Raw genomic sequence first — 12,741 nt, 5'->3', positions numbered from 1 at the left:
AACTCGGGGTTATTATTTACGGGAATTTTTGATCAATTAGCCTGTATAGTTACATTTTTTCATTTATTGTTAATACTAGTAAACTATTTTAAGCGGTGTCAAACTGGCGATTTTAATAAACAATTTACACATTATACAAATAAGCATTGGAAACGAACGATTATTAATTCTAAATCTTAATTAAACAAATAGATAAATCTTTATCATTCGGTCTAAGCGAATAGCTCAATGAATAGGATCTAATTACGCAAATATTATTTAATCATCTGAATCTTCTCGATCATTTATATCAAATTAAAAATAGAAAAACCGACGGTATAATCGCATTCAAATATTGACTCCCATCATTTTAGGATAATTTACATATTTAGACGACATATAGATTTTGAGTGGTGATATATTTATAATCATATTTCAAAATACCTTTTACTTGTCTAGAAGTATTGAAATGCAATCGTAAAATAAAATACGATGACACAACGGTAAAAACTTTAGAGATTCAAATAGAATTCAAATAGAATCATAGAAAGTTAGAAACGATATGACATGGCATAATTTTCACAAACTATAGAAATTTAAGAAGATCTACGTAAAAAATCACATTTTCTTCATAGTCAATATATTATACCACGAAAATTTGAGGTAGATCGCGCTAGATGATGAAAATTGATGTAAAATGATAAATCATAGGTATACTACTCCCTCCTATATTATAAATTAATTTAATTAATGAAAGAAGTCATACTCTAGTCGTTGCTATAGCAATAAACTTCATTTATAGAACCTAATTATTCTGTGATATAGTATTAAAATACTCGTAAAATAGATTACAATCTCTAGAAATTTGAACCTTGTAATAAATTTTTTTAATATATGGTATTTTAGCCATAAATATCATTCGATTATTACTAATCTAAAGGTCATTAAAGCCATATGTTGTCCGACAATAGAAGGCAAAAAAATTGGCTAAACTCATGGATACTAAAATTATTTCGTGGCAATGTATTACTGTTCTATTAGGCAGCACCCCTTCGAGGCAAAATAACAGATGTAGGTTTTTTGTTTAGATCTCAAGAACAGTTAAAAGATCACGCAGCTATTGTGAAAATTTTAGCTACCACTATTGCCAATCTTCGAAATAAGTAAGCTCATGTATTTGATTTAGAATGGAATATATGGGATATCCAATCTACAATACTCTTATACAACTAATTATTAGATCCACAATGTAACTAAGGGGTGTATAACTTATACATAATTTAAAGGCCACACTGCCTGATAACTCTTAGGCGTTTCATAATATGACTGATCTCGTAAATTCCCCTCGATATATCTATACATCATCTTTAATTTTATCAGCTTTTACCTTCTAAATACAACACAGATTATAAATATTGAGTCTAAACCTTTAATGGTACTTTCTATACTAGACATCAAAAGCATCTAATTTTATTTTAGCATCTAAGGACAGAATAAAGACGCTACTCTAAATAACTTCCGAAATTTTACCGTTGAGAGGAAGTAATAGTTATTTAGCAATATTAGCAAAAACAGGCTATTCACACATTGTATAGTGTGTATCTTTTTTAATTATGTTACAGCTATTTATAGTTTTGATATCTCTACGTCGAATAATTGCTTTTGAAAATATTGCTGGAAATAAGGAATGCTAGTTAATATTATAATTTACATCTGCCAGAGGTTCGATATCAAGCCTTGAAAGCTTTTACTGTAAAGTTCAATTTGTGCATTTTCTTTCACTCATGTAAAGCTAAACATGAACGCATTTTAACGTATAAAATCCATAGTTGCTATGGAATTTTTTTGTCCATTTATATCAATCTACAAGCATGAGAATTTTAAGACTAGACTATAATTTTGATAAATTTAATCAAATATATATTTGCTCATAGATACTTGGATAAAGCCAGTGGATCAAAACGGTAACTTTATACTATCTTTGAATTAGAATCTGTTTCAATATGTTAGTAATTGTAATGAATAATTTGGCCCTCAAAAACTGGGATCAAGAATCCAGTAGAAATTACAAAAACTACAACGGATGCTACTGTAATTACTATAGATAGACTGAAATGCGATTTATAAAAGTTACCCGATCTCATAGTTAAGTGTCCGCATAAATTCTACCACAATTTATTGAGATTTACCCGAAGAGCAATTTTCCGCTTAGAGAAAACAACCTTAGAACCTTATGCAAATGAACCCCATCAAGAATAATAATAAAGTCGATTTTACGCAAATGCATCAATTTCAATTTCGTAAATATCAATTTAGGACATCCTTTATTAATGTAGTTATAAATATTGCATCAGATAACTTTATTCTAAAGAGCGTCTTAAAATCAAAGCGACTGTAATTCATGAATTCTGTATAGAACATTGCGAACTTCTAGGATGCAGTAAAAATAAACAGAATCAATCCCTATCAACACAAGCATCTATTTTTTACTATTATTGTCATTTTTCACCTTCAAGATTTAGTTATATCACGTTGAACTGTAGGAATCAAAGTAAAATAACGTTAAATAGTTCTACAAGAATTATTTTATATTTAAAATACAATTTTTAAGACTGCCCAGATAATAGCGTAGAATAAGGTATAGAATGTTTTATTATACGATCATCACATATGAAGGATGCCCTTGAAAAGATTACAAATAATTCACATTGGTCAATTCCAAGTGCTGCCAATAGAATTAATGCAAGGAAATATCATTAAAACTCAAAAGCTATATCGATATACGTATAGCTGATAAGTATATTTTACCCTCGGTAGGATATTATAGACTTACATGTAAGAGCATTTAGAACCTTAAACAAGAGGCGTTGTTATAGAAATGGATGGTCACCAAATGCAAAAACTGAGCTAACTTACTTCAGTAATAACCTAAATTCTTTCTATCGCTCATGTTATTTTGGTAAAATTTGCCAAATATTCAAACTACCAGTACCAGGAGAGTAACATCAAAATTTTCAATCTCACATCATTAGTTGACTAACAATTAAAGGCTAATGAGATTGAATTAAAATGTGAAGATATAAAGTGTAATCTACCTTATGTACTTATACATTAGAAATCTTTAAAATTAATAGCATTAGCAGACCAGCTTTTCCGAATAGTAGCAGAAATCAGTTTCAAGCATCAATTTCGCATTGTAATTTAATTACCGTAAATATTAACAAGTAGCACTTTCTACTTCTATTAGTAATTTCTTCGTGCTTGTGAGAGTCTATTATGCAAGCATTTATCAAAGGATAATAGTGCTATCGCACAGTAAAGATCAGTTATTTTAGATTATTGCATAATTTGCCAGCAAAGCAATCATTGATCAGATTCACACCTACCAATGTGATAAGATTCTCTCTTTTCAATATTCTATATTTGATTCTTACGCCAGCACTGCTTTTAAAAGAACTGCATGCATAATTCAATTACATCGGGCCATAAACTTAATTGCTTCCTTCAGTTTCGTGAGTCTGTTGTGTTACAATATTCCTACTATTTTCTACATTTAAAATACTTTTTTGGGGGTATTTCGTATCTATTCGCGGTGATTTTCGAAATTCGCAACTGCTTACAAGCGTCCAGATACCTTGCCGATAGTCTTCATTAGTGGCAGAATAGATTAGAGGACTCAAGCATGAGCTTACTACAATCAGTGTCTTGGTAAATCGAATGACATCAATATTATAAGGTATAACATTGAGAACATATAGCGTAAAATAGAATTCGTTTGGTAACCAACATATCATAAAAGCTAAAGCTGATATTGCTACCATGATAGTTACTCTACGTCTAGCTCTGATTGAACTGGGATTCCTGACTATTACCAACATAGATGAGGCTCGGTTCCAATTGGCCTTGGCCACCGATAATCCAGGTATCGCTGTAATAATTCTCCTTATTATGTCAATATAACATGCTATAATGATGATAAACGGTAGAAATAAACGTAGAATTTCCATTACAATGAACAGATATTGCCCTGGTGGATGTCGAATGAAAGAATTCCATTTGCATGGAGGCTGCTCATTGCTATCATAATCTCGTTGAAGCAGGATATCAATTGATATAACAGTATTGAATACCCATAGACCGACTAAAAATCGTTTAGTTCTTTTTATAGTTACAATATTTCGGTATGAATATGGTCTAGCGACAGCAATCCACCTTTCGATAGCAATAGCGGTAATGGTAAAAACTGAGCCAAAACCAAAATAAAAAATTGCATATTGCGAAGCAAATACGCGGCAAAATATTGTTCCCGAGATATTATTACTCGGATAGGTGTAATCTGCAGCTGGAACAACAAATGAAGGGACAACAAACATCATTATTCCTGTAGCTGCATCCATCATAGCCATGCTTAAAATTAGCAAATTTAATCCAGATTTCATCATTCTCCCATTTTTTGTTGTTACGATAACGAAACATACCATAAAATTACCTAAAATGGCCAAAGAAGCTAACACGCCATAAAGTATATGCATAAAACGTTTTACATGCCAATCACGTCCAAATTGGTCTTCATCACTAAGAAGACTTTGATTTATCGAAGACTTATTCAATAAATTGACGGCCATGGTGAAAATTTTACTTCCTGAATGAAATGTTTTCTCTCTAACTGACTTGGATACGAAATACTTTATTTCTATTGCTTTAATATTAAGATATCATTTACTGAAATGTCTACCAAGGACTTCAATATTAATTTTACTGCTTTTCTAGATTATACAAATCTAATTCACTCCAACTTTGTGAGCATAGATTTAAGTAATATTCTATAATTGATCTAATTATGCTAATCAATTTAATTCAAATATTCTACCTGTAATATTATTCTAACCAAAATTACCGATAATGTAGTGTAATGGTCGCATAAATTATTAAAAACTTTAAAAAGCAAAGACATCCAATTAAATTTGATAACTCAAGAAGAGTCTATTCTACCACTAGATAATTTTTTCAATTATCTAGCCGCTATTATATTTAGTAAGACAAAGCCAAAAATTGAAGATTAAGTATCATTTCCAATACTCATTAATACTATGAAATTATTTATGACACCAATAAAATTATTGAAAACAGGACAAATTGTTCCATTCTATCTATTATAAAGGAAATAATTATCTAATCATTCGAAACGTTCTATTATAGCTAGAACGCAATAGTTAATATTAAAATATAACGTGTTCCTGCCATAACAATACAGCTATTGATAATGACGATTATAGTTTCAACTATTTGTGTCGCTACGCTTATTTATCATTTGAACATTGTTAATTTTTTCGACAACAATTTCTTTATAGATTATAATTAAATTAATTATTCACTTACCTTGACTTACCTTCAAGGTCAAACTTATAAAATGATATTTTTCTTATCAAATCATTCGATTATGAGCTCACTTTTTACATAAGTAGCGGCGTTCATCGAATTATAAGGGTGAAGCTTATTTCATTTGGTATTAATTTGCGTTAAAAAGACCTTACAAGATCTAATTTGAGCGAATATTTTTCATTCTTTGTCATTGCATCAAAACAATTTTTTAAGATATGTTTGAAAACGAAATTTTTTCTTTCCAAATAAACAATGATCAAAATAAAGTAGATAACGCCTACGTGAGGGTAAAATTAGAAACAGGATGAAAGAGAAACAATAAACTTAATTATGCTGTCATAAACTAACTCTGTGACAAGATAACAGCAAGGTCAAATCTACAAATCTTCTTCTAGACTACATATCAGGACAATAAAGTCTGTTCAGGACATAGCTGTCTCTAGTTTTGAGCAATCTTGGCGATTTATATGCCTTTGACTTAGTATTAAAGACTAAACTGAAGAGCTAGCTGAATGACTGAAACAATGTGTGAATATTAATTATATTTAAGATTGGTCGTGTCATGTACATTCGATGATGATGTTGACAAAATTTTCACTAAGTAAAGAATAATCAAGCGAAAAGCGATACCACATTTATTAACCTATTTCTGTTAGCATACGATGCTGCAGCTTATTAATATAAGAGAAAAATCTCATTTCATTTTAGTAAAATGTAATGATATAGAACTTTTCACAAGAATGAATTAGATGACTAATTTGTGAATGCTAAGTATAACATCAATTGATGTTTTCAGAAATCTTATTTGCACATCACAGTATGTAGGCTTGGCTAGTATATTTACGGATATGCAGTATTATAATTTGGAATAAACTTTATTCGTTTGTTACCAAGACAGGCATATGAGCAAGCTACGAGAATTAATATTATTAGGGATTTCCAATAGTCAAATACAGTCTAATTTTAAACTAGATTGGCTAGCAGTATATAAAAATTAGATATTGAATATCTTTCATATACAATTTTAAAATGCTGGCCCAGTTTTGACTCTACTCATAATATTCAAGATTCTATGAAGAGGTATAGTATAGCCACGATTTATTTCTCAATCAGGCTCTTTCGTATCAATCAATGAAATATGCTAATGTAAATTAATAGGAATGTTGACTCAACTATCGATGTAATGTACAAAATAATGAGCTCTTTCTTCTTTTGGAGTAATTGAAAAATATACTAATAAATAGTACCGATGCTAATAAATAGTATGAGATTATCTAATCGATCTTCAATTTGTGATATAATACTATGAAATCTGATTTAATTCTTTAACTTGGCTTTTTTACCGTGATCAAATAAATTCTTAGTAGAATCTCTAAATGATTTCAATTTCAAGCATTATTTAACATATGCTTTGTACACTTTTCAGCTGGGATAAAGGAATATATGTAAAGGCAACAATTGTGAAATTGTCCAACAAACTTTCTGATAATCGTATAATATGCGAAATGTATCTCCAACATCTGAACTGGATCTATCTAAAGTAATTAATTCAAAATGCCTAACTGTTTTGAGAATTTCCAATCAGTATCTAAGTAATTATAATTATAATAGCTAGTCTATCTCTTTACTCATTGACTGGCTCCTACTAGTCATCAATAAATATATCTCCCATCATTAGAAGGCTATTCAATTGGCTCCTGGTTATGACCTACTGGATATGGTTAAATTTTCATTTCAATCTAAGCTGGATCATTTATCAGCCATCATAGAAATAGGCAAGTGATTCAAAATTACGGCAACGTCCAATCGGAGATCAGTTCAATAATTATTTGTTAACTGATATTTAATGAACTAAACTTCTTACTTTTTTTTTGTATTAACGCGAATAATACAACCTCGAGATATAATATAGCAACGACAAAATATTGATGAAGATTTAAATATTACGCATATATTTCTTTCTACAATATGTTCTTAAGAATAAGCTATGAGACTGGAGCAACATAAAGAGTTCCATTTCCAAAGTATCATAGTAACTTCGGATTAGTAACGGATGAAGGGTTATTTTTCTCGGTATTTATAAATTTATAGGCTAATTCATGTATGGAGGGGAACCCATTATAAACATGAAGCTGCGTAATTCACGCCTACAATAAATTATCAATAGTTTCTAAATTCTCGGAAAAAGTTAACAAACGAGTGCATCAAGTGAAGAATCGCTAAAATCTGTTAAATTTATACATTGCTCCTTTTACATAAAGCTTTAGTAAAGTGTATTATATAGCAGTATTAAGCACTCGTCAATTTTAAATGATTATCAAAAATTATAAATAAATTGTCCAAATAGTAGCAGCAGAATATTGATGTGATTTCGATAAATGCTTTATTTCTCAGGGAGAAGCAAACACAAAGTATAATGTTATCGATCAATATTTGCAATTCCATTTTTAATTGATTATCAATACGAAAATAGTTACAGATTTTCGATTTATGATTAGAGAAGATACTCCCTAATCAATTACGGTAACATCCAACAAATGGTTTTTGTATCTAAATAAAAATAAATTTTGTCTATTATTCACTTTAATTGAATCAAAATTTGGCATCTGATTAGGTCACTGAACGTTTATTATTGCGCAGTAATTATTAGTAGCAAATTCAAGAGGAAAACACTCTTATCAATTAATAGCTTTAATTGGAATATTTAAATGATTTCTTTATTAATTCTCACATTTCTCCACTTCTAATGACCAATAACGTACAAGGTAAAAAAACCAATATTAATATAGATAATTAATTTAGTAGTAGTTTCAATCGAATATTAACAAAAGAGACTAAATCTAATATTTCATATATTTGCATTTACAGTAATAACAATATCTTATGGAAAATTGTATTCAATTTTATCGACCTAATTCTGTTTTTAATCAAAGTACTTATTTAAAGCACTATTAGTTTTAATGTATGATTTTATGTACGATATATTCCTTTCTTGGTTCAAGTCGATTTCTACTACTTGCTGACATTATTCTATCTACAGCATGTATAATCTGTATTTAAAAATTTACTCTGTGCAATTCTATTATGTTCTAGTATGATCGCATAGTATTAACCGGATATTTCTTTATTAGTTCCAGTCAATTTTTTCTATAACGTAGCATAATTCCATACAAGTACGATCTATACTTAAAAGGTTTATTCTATTCAATTCTAATTAGGCTCTAGTTCGATCGTACGAAATACCCCGACATAGAAGTAAATTATTCTTATCTCTCTTTTACTTTTAAAATTTTTCACTCTTACTGTATATTTTACGTTATAAAAGTAATTTTTAAGAATCTACATCGTTAATTGGTTCTGCTTGCTTAGCCTCTCCTACTTTACCAGGTTATGTCTTTCATTCATGCTGTAACTTTACACGGTTTCTCTCTAGCAAAAGCTGAAAAAGACTATCATTTCTTTAATTTATCCCTTGTAATAGATTGCTGTTATGACGAATACATAATCTTGCGAAATATCACAGTCAATATTATATATTACGATTAGAAGTTTGGAATGAGTTAATAGAGTAAAATTTAAAGGCAGCTCATTCGATATCATTTATGTTTTGAAAGAAATTTATTTTTGCAATAATCAACAGTGGAAGACTTGGAAATAGGCAATTTTTATCCGTCTTTATTTATTACAAGTCTGAGATAAAGAGTCTTCATGAGAGCAATTTCATGAATAAAAAGTGGCTTCACTTCGAGTTTTTATTCTATTATATCTACTTTACGCTGCTATTCTCCGATTTAGATTTCTTCTACTTGTAGAATCTTCGTATTTTATAACTATACAGTAACTTACAATAAAATTATCGATATTTGTAAGTCTGTCTTCTATACTAAGTTTTCTATGGTTAGTTACTATAAACTAAGATTCGAATAGAGTTAAAAACAGAAAAAGATTGAGAAATAATCCGTAAATTAATTAGCTTTCGTTTAGTTTGGATATATTTTTAAGTATACTTAAGATAGCTTTAAAGTCTAGATCTGTTCATTCGTATGTATTTATCATATATTTATCAATAAGTCTACTCAGAAACAGACTGAAAAATTCTGGTGCCTATCATCTAGGATACAATTTTAAATAGGTATAAAATAATATGGCATTGATATCTAATCTAACTCGAAAAATTTAAGGCACATTCATCCACAACTGTTATAGGTAGTAATTTAAATGATATTCTAGCAATCCAATACCATATACTAAATTTGCAAGAGTATTCCAAATGAAAGACGTTAACTTATATGCTATTTACGTTAATGACCGCAATTGAATTTAAAAAGCGATCAGTTGTACATTAAATAAAATTTTAAGGCCACGACTGTTTAAAGCGATAATATAAAAGTAAACTCAAATTGAGAAATGGTAAATAAACCTGTCAAATACGTCGGTAAAACAAATAAAATCGAATCACCATTACAGTAGATTAATTTTCTGTATTAATCTCTATCTTCATCATATCGACTGATATCGACTAGTTCTTGATTGATGCCAAAGAATGCCAATAACCTATATGTCCTCTGCTTTGAGTATATGATTCTATGATTTCTTTTAACATCAGCGTGTGAACTGTTATAGAATAAAACGAATTATTAGAAATAGAGTAAAAAATTTGTCTGTTGCTTCTACCTTTAATATCATACGCGTATGCCATTAATAGGATAGATTTAGCAAAATACTTTGCAAAGGCTAATTCTATTTGTTTCAGTAAATTTCTCTATTGCTCGTTAAATTCATCATCCAACGATGATTCCCGATTTGCTTTTATATCTTTTATTTTGGACTGAGTAACTGTGACGATACTACGTGAAGCCACACTTGGGCTGCGTCGATAATGTTTTCTTTATTTATTAAAATTACTAGAATTTAAAGGTTATTTAATTAATTTCCAAATTCCCCGTTAGATGTCAAAACTGAATAAATTTCGCATATAAATCAAGTATTCAAGATAAAATACTTGATAACTGATTTGTAATAATCAGACTTTTCCCCAGCTGTTTCTGATCATACTAGATACTATATGCATAGAGTAATATCTGTATTTTAGATGCGGATGGACGTCCCTCTTAATAGACACTAATTTACGATAAATTCAATATTTATTGTACTCATAGAGAATATTTTTAAGATATATTTATTTTAATTACAGCAAAATGGGGGGGGGGTCAAGTAATGAATGGTATATTATTACATAATTTCTCACTAATATTTAGCTATTGCTTCATTCATCGCTAATTAGTTACTTCGACTGAATAATCATATCAACCATAAAGGTTTTTCAAAAATGCTATTTTAAGCAGTATTTGTATGCTAAATGTTCAGAAAAATGCATATTTTAATTCCCTAATAATAATCCTGTTATAGTTAATCTTTGATCAGCATCTATTATTTCCACGAATAAAGAATTTTGAAACAGAAGTTGCTTCGCCTTGGGCCTTACGTGTAATGAATACGATTTAAACCTATATCATATGTAATACTGGATAGAAGAACAGAAAGTTCTACTACTGCGTAACGGGTTAAGGGAAGTCAAAAAGTTCTTTTCAGTCTCTATTTCATCTAATAGTATCCATTTACATGACAACCCAGTATTAAATATTATCTAAATTTCGACTCCTATATCGTAATGTAAAAGTGTACGCCTCTTAATTTGGTACCATCCGCAAATGTGCCTAGTTAATTTACTTTACTCTAAGGCATAACTGCATTATACTATATTAAATAATCATTAATTAAAATGTATTATAGAAGGACAGAAAATTGTTTTATTGCCCATCTCGTTCGCAAAAACAGTAGGCTTATCAAAGTAACTATAGCTTATTATTTTTCTACTACATCTAATTATTATCACTTAAATAACGTCGTTGTTGAAATGCTATTCATCTACTTGCATATCCAATTAGGAAGAGTTAGAACATACTATGTACACTAAACTGTTTGATCATACTCCGAACAATGTACAACTACGCCGTCGGAAGGACAGGAGAATGAGTTCTTATAGAATGTAGGAAAGAATCAGTGGAGAACAAGCTACTGTGATGTATTGGCTTATGGACTTTTATGCGATTTAGTATTATAGGTGGTCGTGTTTATTAAAATTTAATTGAAAAATTGACAAGTGTACCCGTATTTTATGACGTATGCTGGGTTTTAAAGGCCATTATTATTTTTTCGTTTAACGAAATGTGTAAAATTCTCTTCATGATAATAGAACAACTGCAATTGGTTACAAACTTACACATCAATTTAGTTCGGTTCTTCGTATATAATAATCTACTAAGAACTATCTAGCTGTAACCAGGCTATCTAAATTATTACAGCAAAATTCATTGTCTATATACTTTCGGTTACTGCGTGATTTTTAGCATCGTAATCCTATTCTGCCAATTAAGTTGCAAGATCAGTTTTAAATTCTCTATCTAAAGATCTATTCACAATTTGTACCTCTATCTAGATATAATTAAAACGTCGCGATATAAATCTGACAATGCTATCATACTTGGCCTAACCTATTTCTATCTTAAATCTAACATTCAATAGATCTATTTTTGTACAATCTTATAATTATAATCTTAATCTAAGTTGGGACCACATTACATTATTTTTAATAAAGTTTTGTACAATTTAATATTATTGGTGGTCGTGGACTCGTTGCTATTAAAAATTTAATGGGAAAGTAGACGAGCCCAACCGTATGTAATGACATACGCCAGGCTTTAATGGCCATTATTAATTTTTGCTTAACCAAATGCGATAAATTATCTTCAAAGTAATAAAATAACAACAGTTTCTTGTCTTCTTCACTTTCTGACATAAATTTAGATTTATCTTACAACGACCATAGACTACCTACCTGCAATCAGACTATCTAAATTATCACGGTAATAGTCATCTAATTACAGAGTGATATATTTAGCAACATAATCCTGCCCTACCAATTAAGTGGCAAGATCAGTTTTAAGTTTTTTATCGTAGGATCAATTCATAATTCGTACTATTACTTCTAATTAAAGCGTCACAATACAAATCTGGTAGTTCTCTCATACTTAGTGTAATCCATTTCTATCTTACAATCTAATACCCAATTGACCTATTTTTACACAATTTTATAGTTGTAACATAGAACTAATTTGGGGGCTGCGCTACAATATCCTTTACGTATGAAGTTTTTACGCAATTTAAATTTTTAGCTGATAACGGCTTTTAAAATTCAATTTAAAAATTGAACGAGCATACTCGTATGCAATTAAGTATGCCGGATTTTAATAGCTATTAGAATTATTAGGTCACATGCATCAGTATTATGGTAAATCGATAATTTATTATCGAGAGTGG

The 12,741-nt window shown here is 29.6% G+C and overlaps 1 protein-coding gene across 1 annotated transcript; it reads right to left on the bottom strand.

The window, feature by feature from the left end:
- Window positions 1–3,470: 3,470 nt before the first annotated feature.
- Window positions 3,471–4,604, bottom strand: TRIADDRAFT_60381 (uncharacterized protein; the record flags this gene model as incomplete). The annotated part of the gene is made up of 1 exon (XM_002116326.1): window positions 3,471–4,604. One exon carries the CDS (start codon window positions 4,602–4,604, stop codon window positions 3,471–3,473), a length of 1,134 nt encoding a protein of 377 aa, XP_002116362.1.
- Window positions 4,605–12,741: the final 8,137 nt, after the last annotated feature.

This window comes from Trichoplax adhaerens, genomic scaffold, assembly GCF_000150275.1.
Source record: "Trichoplax adhaerens TRIADscaffold_15 genomic scaffold, whole genome shotgun sequence".
Lineage (NCBI taxonomy): Eukaryota > Metazoa > Placozoa > Uniplacotomia > Trichoplacea > Trichoplacidae > Trichoplax > Trichoplax adhaerens.
Note: the sequence above shows the minus strand (reverse complement) of the source record. Positions and strands in the feature narration are given on the sequence as shown.